The sequence below is a fragment of the Dermochelys coriacea genome, chromosome 3, assembly GCF_009764565.3.
Source record: "Dermochelys coriacea isolate rDerCor1 chromosome 3, rDerCor1.pri.v4, whole genome shotgun sequence".
In the NCBI taxonomy this organism is placed as follows: Eukaryota; Metazoa; Chordata; order Testudines; family Dermochelyidae; genus Dermochelys; species Dermochelys coriacea.
This window is the reverse complement of record NC_050070.1, coordinates 171,223,470-171,243,631: the sequence shown is the minus strand read 5'-3', so window position 1 is coordinate 171,243,631 and position 20,162 is coordinate 171,223,470. Positions and strand designations below refer to the sequence as shown.

The 20,162-nt window shown below is 39.6% G+C and overlaps 2 protein-coding genes across 3 annotated transcripts in view; one reads left to right on the top strand and one right to left on the bottom strand.

The window, feature by feature from the left end:
- Positions 1-501: 501 nt before the first annotated feature.
- PRPH2 (peripherin 2) lies at positions 502-19,983 on the top strand. The gene is made up of 3 exons (XM_038396598.2): positions 502-2,408; positions 6,495-6,741; positions 19,712-19,983. The coding sequence occupies exons 1-3, from the start codon at positions 1,828-1,830 to the stop codon at positions 19,946-19,948; spliced, it is 1,065 nt and encodes a 354-aa protein (XP_038252526.1). The 5' UTR covers positions 502-1,827; the 3' UTR covers positions 19,949-19,983.
- Positions 8,020-20,162, bottom strand: part of UBR2 (ubiquitin protein ligase E3 component n-recognin 2) — a 124,545-nt gene continuing 112,402 nt past the window's right edge. For both annotated transcript variants that reach the window (XR_006280278.1, XR_006280279.1), the window contains one exon: positions 8,020-8,457. The gene's annotated coding sequence lies outside the window, so the exon portion shown is untranslated. The remainder of the gene's footprint in view (positions 8,458-20,162) is intronic.

Below are 20,162 nucleotides of genomic sequence, written 5' to 3'. Positions count from 1 at the left end.
CACCTGAGCACTCTCCTTTCTATTATTTTTACATTTTTCTTTCCCGTTTGCTTAGTCCACTTTTCTTTATTGCAGAGGTTTCCAAATTAGTCTCTCTTCTTTTTTTGTTTCCGAGCCAGATGATGAGAATAGATGGAGAGGAAAATGAAACTGAGAGAAAAAGGAGACTCTATTATTAACTCTTTTTGAAAAGAATTAAGCCCTTATTAGCTAGGCTAGAATGTATTAGCTTTTATTGGTAAACATTGATTTTACCATACACACACAAACTGATGAAAAACTACAGTATTTCAGTATAAATACAGTACAGTATAAATTTCTATAAATAGTAATTGAAATTTACAGATAGGGAAAGTAAGAAAAATGTTGCTTGAGAACTTATTAGGGTTTAATTGAAGACTCTTTATTTAATATATTTTGATGTGATGTTGGCAATTTGTGTTTTAACAGTTATAAACCTTTAACTTTTTGAACCTCAATGGCTGTCATTAAATAATTTTTGTCTAATTCTCATTGTCTAATGCCCCATAATTTCCCACAACTGAAAATTTAAATTAATAAAAATAGAAAAATGCTTAAAATGCATTGAAATTATAAAAATTGAATTCTGCCAAGTCTATTTATAGCGTAAAAGGCAGTTAAATCTACATACATACATTCCTAATGCTGCTGTTCGGTGTAAGTGAGTGCTGTAGTTGCCAGAAGGATGTTATGTAAGCATGTCTTGTTGTGAGCCACCTCCCTTTCTGTTCAATCTCTGTATTAACAATTCATCCACAAAATGAAAATGGTTGTATTCCAGTATTCCATTCTGTATGTCTTAAAATGTTCTGTAGAGAGTCTCAAGGACTAAAATAGCATCTCTTATGTATTAACTAGTGATGATGAAGCAGAGATTCCCTTCTTAATCATCTGGCCAAATTCATCGCTGGTGTAACTCCACTGAAGGCAATTATTTTTCATGCCTTCTTGACAAATCTTTCTCCCATACCTTGACCCATCATGATTAACCAATAAACTGCTCATGACTCAAACAAATGTTTCTGGATTTTAGGCTATGATTTATATAGTGAGTGTATTTAATGGTTCTTTTTTCTATCTTGTCAGGGCTAGTTATAGTCTACTTTCTTTCCGGGCTTGCACAAGCTTAAATTTTTAGGTTACTGAAAATGATGCCCTTAATTGCTCCCACAACAAAACATGTAAGCCATGTAGGGTGAACAGAGAAGCCTATGTACTAGAATGGTGTTTCTAGCTGTAGGTACAAGTAACTCAGATTGTCATATACAAAATACTTTTCTTTGTTGACCCAGCTTTTTATCTTGGACCTATATTCATCTGGTAACAAGCATCTCTTTATATCTCCAGGCTTTGACATTCTAGTACAATGTAACCTATCATATGAAGGCACAAATCCACTAAATAGTAAAATGAGGGGATTATTTCCACTGCTCATCTGTTAGCAGAGATTTCTCTAAATTGGATCAAACTGATTAAAGGTATTAGAATGACGTCTTGTAGATCCAGATCAACTCGTTTGAAATTTTGAGACTGTTTCTCTTTTGCTTGGAAGTGACCACCAGAAATAGGTGTAAGTGCTATTTGCAAATTATCTCTATTAATGTGCAATTGTTAATTTGAAACGTCTGTTATTTGCTTGCTTGGATCCTAGGTTAGGGAACTCAAGATGGAAGGACTGAAAAATGGCTCACTTAAAGGTATGCCATGCAGAGCCTTTTTAAAGGCCTGAATAGTTCTTTCTAAATTTGCTCACAGTCAAGAAAAGGAGCAATACCGTGGAATCTTTCAATATCCAGTATTACAAAGATGGCACTACTAAAAGTTAAATTCAACCAGAAGAAAAGGGTAAAACTAGCTCAGGGACTATGGCTCATGAACTGGTTTTCAGTATTTGCAGGAATCATTGTTTTTAGCATGGGATTGTTCCTCAAAATTGAGCTCCGGAAGCGAAGTGAAGTGATGGACAATTCTGAAAGCCATTTTGTGCCCAATTCTTTGATATTGATGGGTATATTATCATGCGCCTTCAACGCTTTTGCTGGCAAAATTTGCTATGATTCTCTAGATCCAACTAAATTTGCAAAGTGGAAGCCTTTGCTGAAACCTTATCTGGTGTTATGTTTCTTTTTTAACTTCTTAATTTTTGTCATTGCTCTGACTTGCTTTCTCATGAGGGGCTCTCTGGAGACGACATTAGCATATGGGCTAAAGAATGGCATGAAGTTCTATAGGGACACTGATACCCCAGGAAGATGCTTCATGAAGAAGACAATTGACATGCTCCAAATTGAGTTCAGATGCTGTGGAAACAATGGTTTCAGAGACTGGTTTGAGATTCAGTGGATCAGCAACAGATACCTGGATTTTGGCTCCAAAGAAGTGAAAGAGTAAGTTGTTTAATGTGGTTTATTTTATATTATCTCACACTAAAAAATCTACATTGAAACAGAGATGGAAGTTCAGAGTTATTATACTACTTTTGGTTAGGATGGGTTTTCTCTCCATTTATATTTTAAATCAGGAGACTAGTATTCCAAGGTCTCAAACAGATGACTATCTCCTGACAAGTTCACCCCACATTATCTGGGGCATAAAAATGTAATAGTCTGAGCTATTATCCTCTTCTTATGTAGCCTTAAATATTAAAGGACCATATAAAAAACATCTAACGTTTTATTTGCCATTCAACAGGCTTTCCTTTTGTATATTTAGGCTTGGAAGAACTTACTTTTTATTTATCTTTTTGATATTGATTGTTTATTTTTAAGCATTTTTATTGGTTTTAAATTTTCACAGTTGCACAAAATAGTAGATTTAAACATTTTTAAAAAGTTAAATTTTCACAGCTGCAGAAAATTATGTGGAGGTGTCAGACAATAATTATTTAATGACAGATGTTTGTTCAAAAAGTTGTCAACATCACATGTCAAAATATACAAAATAAATATCCTTAAATCAAACTCTAACATGGGTCTCAGGCAGCATTTTTTACTTTACTTATTTGTACATTTTGATTATTATAGATGAAAATATTTCTTTGTCAGTGGGTATGTGTATAGTGAAATCAATGTTTACTGACATTTTATTGATACAAATATAATACTTCCAAGCCTATGTATATTTCAGCTCTTCCACGTCATAAACCCAGTTGCATAGAGCATTTCCCTGCCTTCTCCAAAAATAGAGTACATAAATAACAAAGTATTAAACTCTACCTGTTCTGAAGAGAATTTCCATTGAATAACATTGACTTACTGTTAAAAAGGACCTTGTCTTGCAGAACTGTTGGAATTGTTAGACTCTGGCATTGTATCACTACTTCATCTTTATGAAAGCCAGCTGAAGTATATTCTTTCCTTTACTATTGATTCAGTTTTTTTTTAAATCAAAACTGCAAGGTTGTTTATCCCTTCAGCATTTTAATTTTTACCTCCCTTAATGGGTTATTATACTCTCTCTACAATGCTGTGCTATTAACTGTTGTCTGACCTTTGGGGTTCTGTGTTTGTTCTTTAGTATAGTACTTACAACTAGTCGGCTTTGTGTGTGGGTGCTTTAATATGTGAACAAATTGCCCCCACCCTCAGATGATATGAAATTAAAGGGAAAATACAAAGAATAAATCTACTGTATTCTTCATGAAATAGGTAACAGAACATAACAGTCAACATTATCTGTAATTCTTTTAAAATATAAAACCTATGAGTATCATGTTGTATCTGACAAAACAAAAGTGAGAATATCAGACTGAAGGTACTCAAATTTTCTTGATGCACAGAAAATGAAGCCTATAAATCCTTATGACTGGAGGAGAGAATAAGATTAAATAATCCTCAAACTTTATTCAGCTAAGTGTTTAAACTGTTTTTACAAACCTTAGTGAGTTTACCTTCACACCATTCCTATGAGAAGGGTGGATAAATTGGGAAGAATAATCCTTACTTACAGTTATGGAAACTGAAACAGATGTTAAGTGACTTGCCAAAGGATACCTGATGAATCATTGGCAGAGCCAGGATTAGAACACAGTTCTCTGGGGTTCCCAGTGCTGCACTTCAATGGCTACAGCTCTGGTACAGGGGGGCAAACCTTCAACTGGAGTAAACTGTCATAGGTCCACTGAATTTTGGTAAAAGTTACATGAGATCACTCCAAGAATCTGAAATGAGGACACAGCAATAGCCATAATGGTGTAGTGGTTTTTTTTCCTTTTATTAATTTACTTCAGACTTTGCTGATGCTTCAGAATGAATGAAAACTAAAATCAACCAGCCCTTAATGTTGTTTGCGGTTTTTCTTTTATAAAATAAATATGTCCTTGAGATCTTGGTGAACGTATATGACACACTGTTATTAAGTTCCTGTTGACCTCATATGGCTTCTGTATTTCATAGAAAGTGGAATGGATTATTGACCAGAAACACCTTAATGGCTTGGAGGTCAGTGTATAGGAAGGTCTTAATCTCCAGATCAATTCAGGCAAATAAATTCCACTCTTTATAAAAAAAAAAAAAGTCCAAACAAATTAACTTGTTTTATTAAAATAAGATGTCAGTGTGAATACCCAGCAACCTCTTTACCAAGTTAAATATTTAAGAACAGTGGCCTATGAATTTTGATTGAAATGTTATCAATTTATAATGTTTTACTTATGCACAAAGACTACTTTCTAGCTTAAGGCATTTTTGAAAATGATTTATGCAACTTTTAAATGACTGAAATGATTTAAAAAAAAAATATTCTCACATGCACCAAGTCAGATCCTTGCTATTTTGGCTGCTTTTTAAAATCTTGAAGACACACTCAACTATTATTTTGTATCATTTTGATCTGTGACATAATAACAAATACATTTTTATTTGTTGCTTAACGTGGAAGCACTTTGAGTTGCGGAAAACATCCTTAGATATAAATAACTACTTGAAAACATAATGAGATGTTCACCCTGCTAGCATTATCTGAAGATTTGTGAGCTGTAACTTAATCCATCAACAACAGAAGGGCAAATCACTGGGAGAAAACAGGATTATATTGTATTTAAAAAATAGGGTCTTGCTCAGGAATATGAGATTCCTGGCAATTTCCTTGTAGATTTGCCCAACACTAAAGTGGGAAGTAGAATGAATTTTTTTTAAAAAATTCAGCTTCCCATCAGGTTGAGGCTATTGGCCCAATTCTGATCTTTAATTCAGAACTGTGTGTATTGCAGAGGACTCAGTATAGTCACAGGATGTGTATCTAGGGTGAAATCCAGGCCTCACTGACATCAATGGCAAATCTCCTATTGATTTCAGTGGTGCTAGGATTTCACCTGCAGCATCTGATTTTTCTTTTTAAACATGATTCATGGTCTACTGAAATGAACGGAATTCTGGGTGTTCATGTCAATGGGAGTTAGAACAAAACCTAAGCATGCTACATTCAGAACTGGATTCTGTTTGGTATTCAGAGACATTTAGACTATGGTTTCAAAGCTTTACACCTACAAAACCATTCATTTGTGCACGCTGCTACCCATTTGGCTGTCAGTTCACACACACACACACACACACACACACACACACACACACACACTTACTTACTTTGCGGTCACCCTCATGGAGCACAGCTTTGAAAATATAGCCTTCAGTGGCAGTTACAGGTGGTCGAGGAGGAGACTTCAGGGTTTTAAAATTTCCCAAAAGGTTTTTACACACTTCGCATGTCAGAGTCTGTTTCACATGGGCACCAGAAGTAAAGGTGTTAGATAAGCTGGGGATATTTGCTGGAGCTCCAGCCATCGAAGTATTTTGCCCTTCTCAATTTTTGGTGGAAACAGGCACAAATATTTACAGTGATTGGGTGCTTTATAAATATCTAGCTGGATACACTAAGGCACAAATAATTAGATGAAATGGTTATTTTATTGAGTGCTGAATTCGAAAATGGAGTACAACAGGTCAATAGTTCCTGCACAGACTTCAAACACCCTTGTACGTATCATTGCTAAAGCACACTTATTTTAAATCCTGGGTGACTTTCACTAAAGTTAATTATTATACCCTGATATTGGCTATTGTCAAAGAAAAGATGATGGATTAGTGGTGGTGTTGGGTACGACAGCCCCAGTGACTGGGGTAGCTCTTTATCCATGGCCATGGATGGCAGTAATCCTCTCCGATTACCTCTCATGAAATTTACCTCTGTCTTTAACATCGTTTAATTTCCCATATTATTGGAAATGGAATGTTGCTATTTCAACAAAGATGATGCCTAGGTCTATAGAGAGGAAAAGCAGGTTCAGGCTTTTCATGGTAAGTGTACATGAGTGTATATATGGAGGACACAGGCAGGATCTTTAGAAAGTGCATGATCAAAAAACACTTGAGAAATTATTTTGCCTTTGGTTTCCCCTTTCTCATGTATTAAAATTCTCACTCAGCTGAATATTATCTATGTATTTACACTTTCTTCTGCCCTTTGCCCATTCATAGTCGAATTAAAAGCAATGTGGATGGAAGGTACTTGGTTGACGGAGTTCCCTTCAGTTGCTGCAATCCTAGTTCCCCAAGACCCTGCATCCAGTACCAAGTCACTAACAACTCGGCTCACTACAGCTATGACTACCAAACAGAGGAGCTCAACCTGTGGAACCGCGGCTGCAGGGAGGCACTTCTGCTCTACTACAGCAGTATGATGAGCTCCATGGGTGGTGGTGTCCTCTTTGTCTGGCTTTTTGAGGTAACATGCTGACATGGCAGTTTCTCCACCTATGTCTGTTTGATTAGAACGGTGATTGTAGAAACAGTCGGTGGTGTTATCCATTGAAAAATGTACTACTTATTTAAAATAGCTATTTAAAATAAATAATCCACCAATCTATGGATGGCAAATCTAAAACAATAGCTAATGCTTGTTTTGTGGCCTACAATATTTTGTGCTGTGCATCAGAATTAGACAGCTAACAGAGGAACAGGTTAATTTATAATACCAGCCCCTCTTCCCAGAGTTGTACGGAGATATCATGGAAGATGCTAGTGCACAAATAGTCAGAAAAAAAAAAGGTAGCAGATTTCATTTCTGTTTCAATACAAAATACAGTTTTAGGAGAAAATAATGAAAGAGAGAGAGAGAGAGAGTCACAGACAACTGAGAGTAAAAAAAAATATTAAACCCATAAGTCAAAAAAGGCTAGTGTCTTTTGGAGCAGAAAGTGAAAGTAAAATTCAGTGAAGAGATCAAGCCATCCCTAACATTTGGATCTGGAGCCAGGTTCAGAGTCCAAACACCAGAAGGTTCAGTGGTGTTCAGATCCAGGATTTTTGTTTAGGCCTCCTGATAGTTTGAGTCTATCAAACTACTTGAGCACAAATGATAGGTTAGTTGAACTGACTAAATATAGAACAGGAATTCATTTCCACTCTGTTTCTAAAAATCACAGTATGTATTATTGTCTAAAAACAGCACATTGCAATTATTACTGGACACCATTCCTGGTAGTGGAGTTTTGTTTTTATGCTACACTCTGTACAGTGCGAGGAAGACATTTTCTGCATTTGGGTGAATGCCAGTTAACTGGCTATGGTAGTTAGTGAATACTGAATGTGAATGGAGTCCGAGCATGGCTTGGAACTGGCTGAGTTGGTATGAGGGAGTGGGTAGGGAGCCTGCCAGGATAGCAGGAGGGAGCCAGGTCAGCAGGGAAGGGTGCCGTTCAGGTTGGGAAATATGCGGAAGCTTACTTTGCAGTATACCTAAAATGGCTGCTGCCAGTAGTGAGCAGCCATTTTAAATATTTCATTCTGATGCAGAGTTACTTTAAGTTTAAATAAATACAAATCAAAAACTTATTACAGCCCTAATATAAAGTGGTGGTGTGCTGTCTGCATATATTTTACTTCCTCTCTAAAAGGATAAATTTGCTTTTTATTGGCAAATACAACTGAAACTTTCAATTTCCTCCCTACATCTACAAATCATTGCATACCCAAAGGAAAAGCAGCGTTTGTTTTTTTTAAAAAAATGAACAATCCCCACCCATGGCTGATATTGATGCTTCTTGTAAAAACATACAATATGGGGGGAAATCAACCAGCATCTTTATGGAAAATCAAAACCAAGAGACATTACAAACAGAGGAGTGGAAATACATTTCTTATTTGTACTGATATATTTGAAAAAAGGCAATGAATTACAGAATGGAGGAGCAGACCATATGGTAATGCTAATCAAATGTAAATTAAATCAAGAATCAGGCCCCAGAAATATTGAAATCGACAGAAATCATTAAATGAAAAAAAAATTATTTGCTTTTTAGTTTCCAGACCTTCAGGGTGCAGCCAGGTCACATTTTCAAGTTTTTCTCTGTAGGAATAAAAAGTGGAATTTTTTTCTTTCATTTTTTAAATGAAAGGTGTGATTTTTCGTACAATCAGAGGATGCCAGGAACTGGGGCTCCTGAAAAACACCAAACAGCGTGAGACTCATAATACAACCATGAGCAATGGCAATACTGAGCTATATTTATTGTTGTAAGATGGGACACCTCATATGTAGTTGGCCTAATGTTGTAGTGTCAGAGCAGGGGATCCAGATTTGGGTCTTGAGCTCCCTCTGCTACCAAGAACAGGATGCTATGGAAGAACTCAGTTCCTGTCTAACCAGATGAAGAATCACATTTATGATCATCTTCTTGCTTAGCAAAAGGAAGGCCACCATTACATGGGGTCCTTGAAAGAAGTCAATCTAGGAAACAAGCAATCACCAATTTATACAATAATATTCCAGTTCTTTCTTTAAATTCATGTCAGTATTAAATAAGGAGAAGACTATTCTATACTGGGTAATATTACTAAAGGAACACTGACCCCTTGGCTTAGGTGAGAATTCAGCCTACCTACAAACTGAAATCAGACAGGGAATTATCCTTCAAATTCTAAATAAGAACAGTCATGCTGGGTCAAATCAATGGTCCATCTAGCCCAGTATCCCGTCTGACAGTAGCCCATGCCAGATGCTTCAGAGGAAATGAACAGAACAGGCAATTATTGGGTGAGCCATACTCTGTCATCCAGTCCCAGCTTCTGGCAAGTCAGAGGATTCAGTATACCCAAAGCCTGTGGTAGCATCTCTGACCAACTTGGCTAATAATCATTGATGGACCTATCCTCCATGAATGTATCTAATTCTTTCGGAACCAGTTTTGGCCTTTGGAACATCCCACAGCAATGAGTTCCACAGATTGGCTGCATGTTGTATGAAGTACTTTTGTCTGTTTGTTTTTTTAAATGTGCAGCCTATTAACTTCATTGGGTGCCCCAAGTTCTTGTGTTATGTGAAGGGATAAATAACATTTCCCTACTCACTTTCTCCACACCATTCATAATTTTATAGACCTCTCATATCCCCCTCCCTTAGATGTCTCTCTTCTAAACTGAACAGTGCCAATCTCTTTATTCTCCCCTCTTATGTAAGCTGTTCTATACCCCTAATCATTTTCATTGCCCTTCTCTGCACCTTTTCTAATTCTACTATATCTTTTTTGAGATGGGGCAATCAGAACTACAAACAGTATTCAAGATGCGGGCATGCCATGGATTTATATAGTGGCATTAGGATAGTTTTGTCTTATCTATACCTTTTCTAATGGTTCCTAACATTGTAAAGCTGCTGCACATTGAGCAGATGTTTTCAGAGAATTAACCACGGTGACTCCAAGATCCCCCTTTTTTATTTTAGTTAATTTAGACCCCATCATTTTGTATGTATAATTGGGATTATGTTTTCCAATATGCATTACTTTGCACTTAACATTGAATGTCATCTGCCATTTTGTCACCCAGTTAAATGAGATCCCTTTGTAACTCTTCACAGTCAGCTTTGGACTTAACTATCTTGAATAAGTTTCTATCAGCAAATCTTGCCATCTCACTGTTCACCCCCTTTTCCAGATCATTTATGAATGTCACACAGTATAGATCCATGGGGAACTCTGCTATTTACCTCTCTTCAACGGGGAAAATGGACCATATATTCCTACCCTTATTTGCTGTCTTTTAACCAGTTTCTGATCCATGAGAGGACCTTCCCTCTTATCCTGTGACTGTTTAGTTTGCTTAAGAACTGTTGGGAAGGGACCTTGTCAAAGGCTTTTGGAAAGTGCACATACACTATATCAATTGTCCACGTTTGTTGACACCCTCAAAGAATTGTAATAGATTGGTGAGGCACGAGTTCCCTTTACAAAAAACATTTCTCTCATTTTAATTTTCATCTACGCTGGGGTAGCTGAGAAGCCAAATAAAAACACCACCATAGCTTCCCGATTTTGCTTTGTACCCAGAAACAGTGAGAGTTCAAACTAGCTGCACTGCAACAGCACTTAACTAGTAGCACCATGCCATGTTTTCAGAGCTGTGTGTATTCCCTCCGATTGTATCAGTGATACTGGTACGCAGAGAGAGGAATAAAGAGCAAAGAGGCATTGACTCCATCTGTCTTTAGAATCATTAGCAAATACTGTAAAGACCACTTCATTTCAAGCTTCTATGGGAAACATTAGAAGCAAAGAGTGAATAAATTGTTAAGTATTAAAGCTCCTCTGTTTGTTTATAAAAACATGTGACACGCCATATTCTCTGGGAACATTTAGACTCTACATAACTGACCGTCTTCAATGTAACAAAAAAAGTTCAAACCACTTTCTGGCTAATCTGCTTCAGGATAAATCCCAGGTAAACAGATGGGCTTTACCTCTGAAGGTCAACTAATGCAAACTCTGGTGACTTTTCCTACCTGTTTTAACCAGTCCAGAGAACAATTTCCAGACCTAAGGACTGTTCAGGGAATGCAAACTAAAGATTACCAGCAGAAGAGGCTCAACTGGTAACTAAGACTCTCAGAAAAGGACATCTATGGCAGTGAAAGGAGGTCTGTTATTCCAATACAATTGGTAAAAGAGTAGGGGTAAGTCAGAGGTCTAAAATGACCCCATTGACTAAAGTTGAGCTCACTCCTTCAGTAGAACAAGCAGTCACCATTAGCCCATCATGAGATCCATGTGACACTTCCCCTGCCCACCAGCATACCTATCTCATCTGAATTGATCCTCAGCCAGCTTCTAGCTGCCTTCTAGCTCAGTCAACCACTGCGAGAAAGAAGAGACCCCGCACCATTGGAGTTAAAGAAGATTTAAAGCTAAATGTTGTCATTATACTGATGGCATTGCAGCCAAGACCATCCCCACCTCCACATGTACGTTGACTAGATGAAAGAGTAAGTGATTAACAATTCAGAACTTTAAAAAAGGGAAGAACACGAAAACCAGTCAAGGGATGGCTTTAGGCATCCCCCCAAGATCCTGCAGCAAGTCAACAATGCTTCATTATTCATGACATCAAAGGTGCTAATAAAACTAGTATTTATCACAAATGTTTGCTGATCTCCTCTTGGCAATGGACAATCAATGAAACCAATGAAGCTTTCAGACCACAACTATCGCTACTTCTCTGATGGACTGTAATTAGCCAAGGATCTACAGCTGAAATGCATACCAGTGAGGCACCAAAAAGGGTATTTTTGAAGTTGAGACTCTACTCCAGTCACATTGATTTTGCCGATAACGTGAACATTCCATTGGCATGGAGATATGAAGGTAGGTTTCTTGCAAGTGTAGTACGTTGAGAGGGCTCTGCATAATCACATTTACGGGCACGGTGTGTGTCACTTTGCGGTAGAACCGTATTCTTGGTGACACTGCTAGAAGGGTCTCGCATCTCATTCCCCTCCCCTCTGCATCACCAACATTCTGAGGCTAAGGCTATATAGGGGGTGGAGCGCACTTGTCACTTTCCACCGCAAAGCTAGAGACACCCAACAACAAAGACTCCGACAGAGAGGGGAAGGGTGAGAGAAGTGTGAATATGCAGAGCCCTCTTGATGAACTCCAGTTACAAATAAGTAACCTTAATTTCTTCCAGTGGCTCTGCATAGTCCCACTTATGGGATAGACTGATAACCAGTACTTGAAACTAACTTGGAGGTGGGAACAGGATCCTAATTCAATAGACTGAAGCATTGTCTTGCCAAATCCAGCATCCACCCTGGAGGCCATGTCCAAAGCACAGTGTTTAGTGAAAGTGCACCACAGTCCTGCTTGCAGCTCTGCAAATTTCAGCAACTGGCACCTGCCTAAGAGAAGTAAAGGAAGTAGCTACAGCTCTAGTGGAATGCAGTGGAATCAAAGTAGATGCAGGAACTTTTGCTAGTAATAGTCAGCAACACATGATCGATCTGTGAAGGAACTGTATAATCCACATGGTGTTTAGCATAAGACAAACAATCTAGATGATTTACAAAAAATTTAGTTCTATCTTAGTAGTCAAAAAGGGCCTTTCTGGCATCCAAAGTGTGTAGGATAGATTCCTCCGATTGGAATGCAGTTTAAGGGAAAATGGCAAATTAATTGTCGGATGTTGAAATCAGACAACCTCAGGAAAGCATCTAGGATCAGATCTGAAAACTACCTGGGCCTTACGAAAAGAAATGAAAGGCGGATCAACCATTAGGACATGCAATTCACTCCCTCTCCTGTCCACCATGATAGCAATAATGAAAACTGTTTTGATAGATAAATAATAGGCAGAACATTCAGCCAAGGGTTCAAAGGGTGATTTCATCAGCATGGCCAACACCAAATTGAGATCCCAAAAAGGGACAGGCTCTCTAAGAGGGGAATACAAAGTTGATAAACTTTTTGACCAATCAACAAACAGCAATCTACCGTTAACTAAAGTGTGATACTCTGAGATGAATGCCCAGTGAACTTTTAATGCTGTGTTAGATAACCCTTGAGATTTTAAGTACATTCAGTATTCCAGGACATAAAGAATAGAAGCAGATACATGGGAATCAGGTTTTCCCATCATCCAGGCCTGAAATTTGATCCACTTTAAAGCAGTAACAGCTTCTAGTAGATAATTTTCTAGAGTTAATTAGCATGTCCTGCACAAAGAACATGACTGCTCAAGAGCAGAGTCAAGGTCTGACCACCCTCCATCAGGTGAAGAGACTGTGGGTCCAGGTGAAAGATCTTGCTCTCCTGCTGAGACAGTAGCTTGGAAACAGAAGAAGATTCATAAAGACTCTGCCAGACTGTTTCAGAAGATCAGTAAACCATTGTTGACATGTCCAAGCCAGGGACATGAGAATCATCCTTGCCCTTCTCTGATGTTGCTTTCTCACTAACTGGATCAATTGAAGGGGTGGGGAGGCAAATATCAAACCCTTTCCCCAGTGCAGAAGAAAAGCATCTGACAGGGATAGACTGTCCCTGTCCATTCTGGAACAGAAGAGGTGACACTTTGTGGGACCTCGTTGCAAATAGGTCCACCTCTGGTCAACCCCAGCTGGGGAATATAGTCTGAACCAACTGATCCATTAGGGACCATTCATGCATCTGAGAGCTGTCTCTGCTGAGTTGATCTGTGACTACATTGGTTTTTCCAAGCTAAATGTAGGGCCACAAGATAGCCTTAGTGACTGATACACCAATCCCAGAGACCTACTCTGCACACAGGAGAGCAGAATGAGCAACCTGCTTGTTGATGTAATACCTTACCAATATATTGTCTGTCACCACCTGTACAACCCTCCCCTGTAGGTGAGGAAGGAACAACCTGACAGATCAGATGAACAGCTCTCGATTCCAACTTGTTTATGTGCAGGGCTCTCTCCCAATATGAGCGCCCTCGAACAATGCCTTCGAACTGTCAAATGCATCCCCCCCATCCTTGTTTGACACATCTGAAGTTGGATCCGAGATGGATCCGAGGGATTGAACCTCAGAGCACATTCACTCTGACTGACCCCTATCCGAGGGAGACTGACATTCTGGGGCATAGTGCGACATGAAGGCTGTTCCAACTTGGTTTGTAGACCTGAGACATCCAGTGCTGCATAGGTCTGATTCTCAGACATGCAAATAAAGTCACATAATTAGTGGCTGCCATCAGACCCATAGAGACCCCAAAAGAATTTTACTATGAGTGAAACATTATGAATTTTTAATAGATATGGCTCGTCTTGAGAAATCTGACCTCTTCTAGGAAGGCTCTCCCTCCCACAGAGTCCAGTATGGACCCTACAAAGAGAATCCTTTGTGTAGGACAGGAATTTACTTTGCACAGTTGAGAAGAAGCCTGGAGGTCTGAAAAGAGATTGATTGTCAAGCAATAAGGCTTAATTGGTCTTTGCGCACATTGGCCTTCAGTAAACAATTGTCCAAACAGACGTAAACAAAAATACCCAGATTTCTCAGGTGAATCAATGCCAGAGACAAGCACTTTGTAAAAACTCAGGTGATGTGGACAGACCAAATGAGAGCACCCTGTACTAAAAATGGCATTCATCCAGCACAAATTGAAGGTACTTGCGATGATTGTGACAAATCGATATATGAAAATATGCATCCTTTAAATCAAGAGTCACAAACCAATCCATGACTGACAGCAAAAGGTACTATGGAACCAAAACTTCCAAATGTACTTATTCAGGTCCCTTAGGTTTAGAGTTTTTGTCTGATACATCATTTCTCTGCACCGGAAAGTAACAGCAGTAAAAGCCCTGACTCCTCCGGCATTTGGGGACCTCCTCAACTGTTCCTATGTGTAGCAACTTATCTACTTCTGCAAGAACAACAATCCCATGAGAGGGGTCCCTGAAGAGTGAAGGGTAGGGTGAATTGGGGAGAGGCAGTTTTTGGGGAGAGCTACAATCTCTAGTACCCATAAATCCTATTTGAGCTTATGCTCAAATAAATTTTTTAGTCTCTAAGGTGCCACAAGTAGTCCTTTTCTTTTTTCATAAATCCTGTGTAACTTGCCTTGATGTATTGATAATGCAGAGCTAGTCTGTCTCCAGAGAAAGGGGTTGGTTGTTCCTGATTTGCTGCTTCTTGACTCCTGATCATCTCATCAAAAATGACGCTTTTTGTTCTGCCACAAAGACTCTAATGAGGAAGCAGGTTGTTTAGATTTAAACTTTGGCTTCAAAACACCTTTTTCTATGTTGACTCTGGAAGGCGGAAGGCTGCTGGTATTGTTGACATGTCCAAGTGGATGAAAAGTAAGACGAAGACTGGGGAGTACTATCGCTAGTACCAGAAAGGAGCAGAAGGCCTCCTCATAACAGAGGAAATCTACCTGGAAACTGGGCCATCTATCTCATGTCCTTTTAGTTTTTTCTAGCAGGCCTTTTTTCTTTTCATCAATGAAAAGATCCTCCGTTTTCAAAGGAGAGTTCCTCCAGCTTACGCTTAGTATCTAGAGTTAGGGAGGATGAAAAAAACCAAGTATGCCTCCTCATGGTCACAGCAGACACCAATGCCCTGGCAGCAGAGTCTGAAGCATCAAAAGAGACCCCCCCATGGAATGCTTGGCTACATTTCTAACCTTCTTCTGTTGTCAGGTAAGTCTTGTAAAAACAATGTGAGCTTCTGCCATCAGTGGAATTGGTAGCAAGCCATGACCACCTGAGAATTCACCGTCAATGAAAAGAACACCTTTCCCCCCCAGCTGGCAAGGAAGGGAAAAGATTGATTGGTTGGGGCGAGTGTGGTTGTCCAGATTTCTCCTCTTTCTGGCAGCAGCCACCACCCGTGAATTAGGGTGCATACGAAAGCAGGAAAACCCTTCAAAGGGCATCTGATACAACCTGTGATCTTTCCTAGAAACATTTTGACAAGGAGCAGGCATGGTACACACAGATTTAGCCAGCTGTAGCAAACCGTCCAAAATTGGTAGGGATATTCTGTATCGAAGTAGCACCAAGGATATCAAACACCAGATGAGAAATTTATTCCACAGGCATTGCAGAAAGATTTAAAGTGGACCTCATACAATCCACTAAATCATGGAACTGTGTAGCATCTTTGGAAGGAGAAGAGGTGATAAACCAGGTTCCTAGTCCATTTCCAAATATTCTTGTTTAAAGAGAGGGGTTACACCTCCTTGTCTTCCTCAGACAGCATTTCAGGGATCACTGTCTAATGTCAACAGATCTGGAAGAGTCAGATCCCAGGATTTCTGGACTGCTGGATCCTTTACAGATGAAACATTATCTCTCCATCCATGTGGAGGGTAACTGAAAATTCCTGAGGTGGCCCTGAATAAGACCACTGGCCTCAGGACTGCCAGTCTCCCCAACAGCTAGAATAGGGGGAACATGCCTACAGGAGGCTGACCAAAAAGTGATACAAAATGACCCAAAGATCTCTGCGTTCTTCCCCTGTTTTCCTCCTGGTAAGGATCCTGTTCTGGATCAGAGATAGAATGCACTGGGGATAACAATGGATCCAGAGAGATGTATGGAGATCCAGCTTTGTGGGGACCTCATAGGCGTAGTAGGGGGAGGAAGGATAGGATGTTTTGGGAACAGGCAAATGACACCTTCTGGCCTCTTCTTTGTAACAGGAGATGAAGACTATCTTGGAACTGGGGAAACATGCCTCCTTTTAGAGCACGAGTGACAGTGAAGAGAGGAGTGGGGAGTGCAAGAGTATTCTAGCTGATGTTGCTAAAAGAAGGTTCTAACACAAGGCACCACATGGTGACACAGAGCCCATAAGTGGGAATATGCAGAAACACTTGAAGAACTAACCATTCTGTTCAGCACCTAGATATACTATTAATGGGTGCTATACAAAAACTTCTGTATGGTAGATAATTTACCAAATAGTTCAGTTTAACAAGAGACAGATCATTGATCTGTGCTCTCATACAGGGCATACAAGTTCACTTTTCAACCATTAACCACCGGCTCCCGAGACAGTCAGAAGCTGGAACTGTGGTGGAAAAGGTGGGCTCAGCCACTGGAGGAGACGCACATTGCATTGCTCTTTAGTAAGTCACTCTCAGTCCATATCAGAGGTGTTGTTTTGGGGCTCAGAATTTATTACCAGAGTTTTAAAACCACAAAGTGAGACCTTGTTAGAAAAGGGAGTCTTAAATTGTGGGATGTAATAGGGAACCTTGTCTGAAGCTGTTTCAGCTACACTAGCTGCCAAAACCATATCAAAACAATTCAGAGCAGTTGAGAACTACATGCACTATAACATGGTGGGAACGCTTATGAGCCAGCCATAAAAGAGCTTCTGCTCATGAGCAATGGAGTAGCACAGTGAATATTACTTGCTGTACACTTATATGAAGACCACATTTTGGGTCCACTCTTGTAAACCTTTTCACAGCAGTAAATCATTGATGGGAATGGCACTAATTTCATGAGTAAGGGTGGCAGGATTGGGTCCAAAATTGGAACGATTGACCTCAAGATTGACAGAAATCAGTTAATGTCTGAGTTATTTGTGTAAATTAACGTTCACTTTGATCTTGGTATAAAATGGTGTCAGTTGCTAAAGTTTTTATTTTGTGAATTCATGAGAAAATACTCAGTGCTTTCCAGGAGCAGGTTCTGGAAGCATTTGTAGCAGACAATGACATCTGTCTTTTTTGTTGTATGATCCCATTCTAAAGAGGAGATGAAAGGTACTCGATAGTACATAGCCAACTTTCTTTCCAGCTGCCGTTGGGGAGATGCATGGAGTAGCTGGGGAAGTCTGTGTTAGATTTTTTTCCCCTTTCTGTTCTTGAATAAGAGAAGACAAAATTGCCTGCAGCATTTATAGGATGGAATTGAGGGGTAACTAAAAGTAGTCTTATTTAACTAGGGATCTAGAGACAGTGTTTGACCATAACCCTGATGTTAGGGATGGTTAAAATCAGACGTAGTCTTACTGACACTCCAGATCTTGGCACCCCAATCTTTATTGTTGTCCAAAATCTGGATCTGAACTTTGCAACTGATCCTAAGGGGCTGAACCAAATCACAGATCTGCATCACTCCCATCACATAAATTTGGATTGAAGTTTTGCAACTTGCCCCTATCTCTAGTTAAAGTGTCTCTTAATGAATACTAATATTTACACATTAATGACTCCTTTCATCATAAAATCTCTAAGTAGCTTACCACCATCAATTAAGTCAGAACTGTGCTGTAGCCAGAGCGCAATCATTTCAATGAAATATGGCTATTAGGATTTAATGTGTTAACAGCCTACAGTAACACAACACAACTGTTTAGGATAAGAAGTGATGTGGAATACGGTATGGGGTTGAAACGGCAGGGGGAATTTAGGAAGACAATGCAGTTACTGCGGTTGGAATTTCAGCAGGATAATGGGGCTAACACTCTACTCTTATCGAACAAATGCCACGAGATCGTTAATAAGTGGACTAGACCTTCTTTCTGAATTAACCCTATTGTGCTCTCTTCCTGTTTTTAGCCTACCTGCTCTTCTATTATGCCGCATAAAGTTGCCTCTTCTAGAGGCTATGCTTCCTTCCTCTCCCTAGTGTCTCTCAGACAGCTCAGTCTTCTCCATAAATACAGCACAGCAGGAAGTGGAGCAGTTCAGAACAGCGTTAGGAGACAGAAGACCTCTTAAAAACAAAAGGTTCCCTTTCGGCATCTTATTCTCCGAAGTCAGAGTTGAGGCCTAATGGGTTCCTCCGTGAGTGTCAGTGCTGTTAAACCACCCTAATACCATAGAAAATATATGATGCAGGTTTCTGGAACAGATAAATATTTTACCCAAATAATTTTTTTTTCAGATTTAAACAGTGACAAATACACTGGTGTTGCTTCTTGTGTTGCCTTTATCTTTTTAAATATAAAAAGAAAACAGAACTACAAATGAAGTAGCTGATGGTCCACACACTAAACTCACTAGGGTACTGGACCTCATGACCAGTTTTTTGTGCAGGACAGTCTCCTGGATCATATTAATATATGTGCCAAAGACAGTAAGTCAGCATGAAAATGAGTATTTATGTTTAGTTAAAATAGACTGAAGGTACTAAAGCTGATGTTGCTCAAAGTTTTAAGGTCTAGTGCAGAGATATGGGACTTGCCATTCAAATGCCTTTAGAAAGGCTATACTCCACAGAGCAGCAGTGTCTGATGAGATGGAGAGTCACTTTTACAACAAGCTGAGTCAGAGGCACACAAAAAACCACCATTATGCAGCAGCCTGACATGTTGTAATACCTGCTTCCTGACTTTGTGGGTATTCCCTCAGCAAGATTCCATGTCACCACCATCCGTGAGCCAAATATCAGAAATCATGGATGAGAGGACATCACCTGGTGGTTATTTTGTGGTTCCTCTCTCATTCCAGGCAACATAATTTCTCCTTTCTACTGCCCCATTCCCTCACCTTGCTCCTTGGATCTTTACTCCTCCTCCCACTCCTTGCTACACCATCCTGCCTCCTGCTTCTGACCCTTTGGGGGCAAGGGAATCTCTCCACTTTCTTCTTCCTCCTAGCTACTCAAAAGAAGGGAGAGTTCAGACAATTCATTTAATCTTGGGGGAATCTCATACCACTGCTCTGGGTTGCACAGCCTTTTTGAGCCTGTCAGAGAGCATTCCTATGCCTGGCACTGCACTACAGTCACCTGAGATGCAGGTAGAGAAAATGGAGTGCTGCTGCTCAGACCTGCAGAGGCTCATATACCACCAGCAGGGCTCAAGAGTCAACTTACAGGTTGAGTATTACTTCTATGGTGCTAGAGGGTGAAGCTATTCAGCTGTGCACCTGTGCAGAAGGGGTTTACTGCATTTCATTGCCCTTTTCCAATGCATCCCACGCAGGTGTCTGTGATGGTTGGTTTGCGTCTTTTGCAAACGGCTCTGGAAAGCATCGCCAATCCTGAGGATCCCGAATGTGAAAGCGAGGGGTGGCTGCTGGAGCAGAGCCTGACAGACACTTTCAAATCCGCATTAGAAAGTTTGAAAAAGATTGGTAAGTTCAATCAGGTGGATGCAGGTGCTGAAGGGGCTGAAGGCGAGGAAGGTGGAAAGACTCCAGTCATCTCAACAGTCAGTTGAGCTTCTCAACCGAGGTGGACTTTATCAAAGAAAAATGAAAAAACTGAGAATTGTGAATACGTACTTTAGAAAAATGTATAAACCATCTCAAGTATACATTTCTACATACTTTTTTATATGTGGGGTATACTGTATAGTGCACTTTGGGATAATATATTTACCTACATTCATAGTGAGTGTAATGGTCTCCATAACTTCTATGGGAAATTACCAG

What these genes read in the sequence shown, in the direction of transcription:
- PRPH2 (XM_038396598.2), top strand. Translation starts at nt 1,828, where the DNA reads ATGGCACTACTAAAAGTTAAATTCAACCAGAAGAAAAGGGTAAAACTA. An exon ending in GGCTCCAAAGAAGTGAAAGA is followed by an intron (nt 2,409 to 6,494) that starts GTAAGTTGTTTA and finishes GCCCATTCATAG; the next exon opens with TCGAATTAAAAGCAATGTGG. An exon ending in TCTTTGTCTGGCTTTTTGAG is followed by an intron (nt 6,742 to 19,711) that starts GTAACATGCTGA and finishes CATCCCACGCAG; the next exon opens with GTGTCTGTGATGGTTGGTTT.